Below are 3850 nucleotides of genomic sequence, written 5' to 3'. Positions count from 1 at the left end.
ACTCTGCATTTTTTCTCTTCTACCCCCTTCCAGTACTGGCCCTCTCTCATTTCGTTCCCCAATCTATATCTCCCTATCCTTCTGTATCTTTCCTCCCCCCAACCTGACCTCAAGTATTTTGGGACTTCCTCTGTTCTTATCTCTCTATACCATCTGTTGTATTTCGAATCCCTTATCCTCCTTTCCCTTTCTTCTCTCTGTTCTTCCCTGTCTCTCTCCATCCATTTTTCCATTTTTTGTCTTTCCTCCACCCTCCCCTTTTCCCTGCTTTCCTTTCTTCTTTTTTCCCATCCCGATAGCTCCCTGTTTCCTTGCTCTCTCCTTCTAGTCTCTTCCCAACAGATTCTCGCTAATTCGCTTCCCCTCCCCTCCTCTAATTTCTCCTCGTACTTCCATGCCCTCCTAGCCGCTCTTGTCCTTATTTTCTCCCTCTTCGTCTCCTCCCTTACCATGTACCCTGGTGTTGTCCATTCTAAGCCCATCGTCCACCTTATATACCTATCTTGCAGCCTTTCCATTCCCTGCCACTCCTCCCATCCCCATATTTCCACCCCGTATGCCATCACCGTCCACACCAGCGAGTCGTACAGCCACATCCTCCTCTCCCAGTTCTTTCCGAATTTTCTTTTCCCGATCCCCCACACCTGTCTCATTACTATCGCCGCTTTCCTAACTCTATCTTTTATATGCCTTTCTAATCCCCGTTACTCTTAAACCAAAAGCCTAAATATTGCACTTCCCTCACTTCCTCTATTCTTCTATCCTTCCACTTCCATTCTATCTTTTTCCTTCTCCCCCCTCCCTTCCTAAAAACCATCACCTTCGTCTTCTCCGTGTTCAGCTCCAGTTTTTTCTCCTCTAGATATCTCTCCAACCTGCTCATCATTCTTTTCATCTCCCCCTCCCCTTCCGCCAGTATCACTACATCGTCCGCATACGCCAACGTGCAAATTCTTCTTCCCCCAATCTTTACCCCCCCCCCCTCCCATCTCCCCCTTGCCATTTCCTCCTCCAGGTCCGATATCAATACATTGAATAATGCCGGACTTAGTGGGCAGCCCTGTCTCACCCCCCTGACGGTCCAGAATTCCTCCCCTACCACTCCTCCTACCCTTACTTTATTCCTCGTTTCCTCATAAATCTCTCTAACCCTTTCTCTTATCCCTTCCCTTACTCCCCTTTTTTCCATCGTTTCTACTAACACCTTTCTGTCCACTGAGTCAAACGCCGCCTTTAAATCCACAAACATCGCTATTACTTTCCCTTTTTTTTCCACACATCTTCTGCCCACCAGGTAATTCATCACGTATATGCTGTCTATTGTTCCAGTCCCTCTTCTAAAGCCCGTTTGATTCGGTGGCACAATCCCCTTCTCTTCTATCTCCCTCTCCAGTCTTCTTGCTAACACCGTCGCATATATCTTATATAGCGACAGCATTACCGTAACCCCCCTATACTCCTCCACCCTCTTTCCTTCCCCTTTTTTCACTATTGGTACTATTATCCCCTCCTCCCATTCCTTAGGCCACCCCTCTCCCCTCCACACTCTTCTGCATATCTCCCACGCCCTTTCTTCCGTCCTTTTCCCTCCGTATTTCCATGCTTCGTTTGGTATTCCGTCCCCTCCCACCGATTTCCCCGCCTTTATTTTCTTTATCGCCTTCTTTATTTCCTCTCTGCTTATTTCCTCCTCCTGCCCTTGCCTCTCCCTGTATATCCTTCTCTCCTCCCTTTGCTCTCTTCCCCCCAATAGTTCCATAAAATATCTTTTCCACTCCTCCAGTGATATTCTCTCGTCTATTTTCTTCCTAATTTTCCTCCCCCTGTTCACTATCTCCCATACCTTCTCCTCTGTCCTAGCCTCTGCTATCTCTCTAATCAATCTATCCTGTTCCTCTTTTTTCTTTGCCTCACACAGCTCCTTGTGTTCCCTCCTTTTCTCCCCGTACTCTTCTCTTCCCACCCGTTCCTCCCTCCAACCTCTTAGTGCTCTTCTCAGCTCCATCTTTCTGCCTATGCACTCCTCGTCCCACCATCCGCCTCTCTTTTTTTGTTCCCTCTCTTCCTCTATTTCCTCGCTCTCCCTCATCACTCTTTTTATCTTCTCTTTTGTCCTTTCTGCTGTTGCCTGTATGTCCCCTTCTTCCCACTCTATTCTTTCCATCTTCCTCCTATATTCTTCTTTCTTTCTCTCCGACCATTTTCCGCCCTTCCCTTTCCTTATCTCCCTCTCTACTCTTCCCCCCTTCTTCCTTCCTCCCTTCCTTATTGTCACCACCAAAGGCTGGTGGTCCGACTCCACCCTGTCTTCCACTATTACGTTCCTTACTTTTCCTCTCGTTCTCTCATCCCCTATTACGTAGTCTATTACCGTTTCTCCTCTTCCTCCTGTGTATGTATACTCCCCTTCTTCGTCTCCCTCTATATTTCCGGTCAGAATCTCCCACCCCGTTTCTTCCACCAATTCTATTAGTTTCTTTCCATCCCCGTTTTTTACACTATCTTTTCTCCTCTCTATTCTCCCTTCCTCTACTCCTTTTACTCTCCCCCCCCTCCCTTCCTGTTCTCGCGTTAAAATCCCCTCCTATTATCGTCGTTTCCGTACTCTCTTGCCGCTCAATCCACTGCCTCATCTTCCTTATTTTTTTCCCCATATCTCCTTGTACATACACTCCTACTATTGTCCAAGTATCCTCTCCTGCTTTCACTCTCCCCGTTATTATTCCCTGCTCTTCCTCTTCCTCCCAATTCCTCTCCTCTATTATTTCCAACCTTTCGCTTATTCCTATCCACATCCCTCCCTTCGCCCTCCCTCTTCTATTCTCTCTTTTCGCCCACTGTCTCTTCCACTTGTACCCCTTCGGTAGTCTCCCGCTTATTCTTTCAGCCCCCTTTTCCTCTTGCCATGTTTCTATCAAAACTACCACCTCCCAATTCTTCATTTCCCTCCAAAAATCCTCTTCCTTATTCCCCACCCCTGCTACGTTCCAGAAGCAGATTTTCCACGTTTCCTCGCCCTTCTCTCTTTCTTGTCCTTTACCCTCCCCCTCTTCCCCCCTCTCTCTCAATCGTTTTTTGTCCCCTTTTCCTGTCCTATCTCACTCATTTCTCTGTGCACGCTTCTCTCCCTCTCCCTCCTTTCGTGCTCCGCTTCTCCGGTTTCCACTTTTTCCCCTTTCCAGTTCCTCAAACCCCCTTCTTTCTCATCCCACCATAGCGTTCTGCCATCGATCTTTATCTTTCCCTGTCCTACCCATACCCTTCTCCCCTTTCTTCTTTCCTCTTCCCCTATTCTCCTTATATTCCACTGAATTCTTTTTTCCTTCCAGGTTAGGTCGTCCTCTATCCATACTCTTCTTCCTTTCAAATTCCTTTTATTCCACATCACCTCTTTCTTCTTTTCCTCACTTCCCAGATTTACTTCTAATGTCCTCTCACCCTTTCCTCCCCTCCCTCTTCCTATTTCCTTCACCTCTTCCATTCTTCCCTCCACCCCTATCATTCTCATTACTCTATCCGCTACCTCTCTTGCCGGCCCTTCACCCACCTCCCCTTTTATTATTACTTTCCTTCTTCTCTCCTCTCTTTCCCGCCTTTCCTCCCTCCTTTCCATCATCTGTACCCTCTGCTCTATTTCTTCCAGTCTCTTTCCCTCTTCGTTTCCTACTCCTTTCTCCTCTTCTTCCGTTCCTCCCCCTCTTCCTCTTTCCTCTATTCTTCTTATTCTGTCCTCCATTAACTCAATCCTTCTCTTAACTTCTCTCTTTTCTTCCTCCCACCTTTCTTCTCTCTCTTTCATCTCTTCTCTCATCTTCGCTATATCCTCCTTCAGCTCCTTTGCATTCCACCT

The 3850-nt window shown here is 47.2% G+C and overlaps 1 protein-coding gene across 1 annotated transcript; it reads right to left on the bottom strand.

The window, feature by feature from the left end:
* Positions 1-498: 498 nt before the first annotated feature.
* On the bottom strand, positions 499-2942 carry LOC122413832 (uncharacterized). Its single transcript, XM_043424441.1, has 3 exons — positions 2606-2942; positions 1070-2466; positions 499-624 (listed from the first exon to the last, which is right to left on the bottom strand). The coding sequence occupies exons 1-3, from the start codon at positions 2940-2942 to the stop codon at positions 499-501; spliced, it is 1860 nt and encodes a 619-aa protein (XP_043280376.1).
* Between the last annotated feature and the right edge of the window lie 908 nt (positions 2943-3850).

Source organism: Venturia canescens, chromosome 7 (assembly GCF_019457755.1).
Source record: "Venturia canescens isolate UGA chromosome 7, ASM1945775v1, whole genome shotgun sequence".
NCBI lineage: Eukaryota > Metazoa > Arthropoda > Insecta > Hymenoptera > Ichneumonidae > Venturia > Venturia canescens.
The sequence above is the reverse complement of the archived record's forward strand: the minus strand, read 5'-3'. Positions and strand labels throughout refer to the sequence as shown.

What these genes read in the sequence shown, in the direction of transcription:
- LOC122413832 (XM_043424441.1), bottom strand. Translation starts at nt 2,942, where the DNA reads ATGAAGAATTGGGAGGTGGTAGTTTTGATAGAAACATGGCAAGAGGAA. An exon ending in GTGGATTGAGCGGCAAGAGA is followed by an intron (nt 2,467 to 2,605) that starts GTACGGAAACGA and finishes AGAAACTAATAG; the next exon opens with AATTGGTGGAAGAAACGGGG. An exon ending in AATTCTGGACCGTCAGGGGG is followed by an intron (nt 625 to 1,069) that starts GTGAGACAGGGC and finishes GATCGGGAAAAG; the next exon opens with AAAATTCGGAAAGAACTGGG.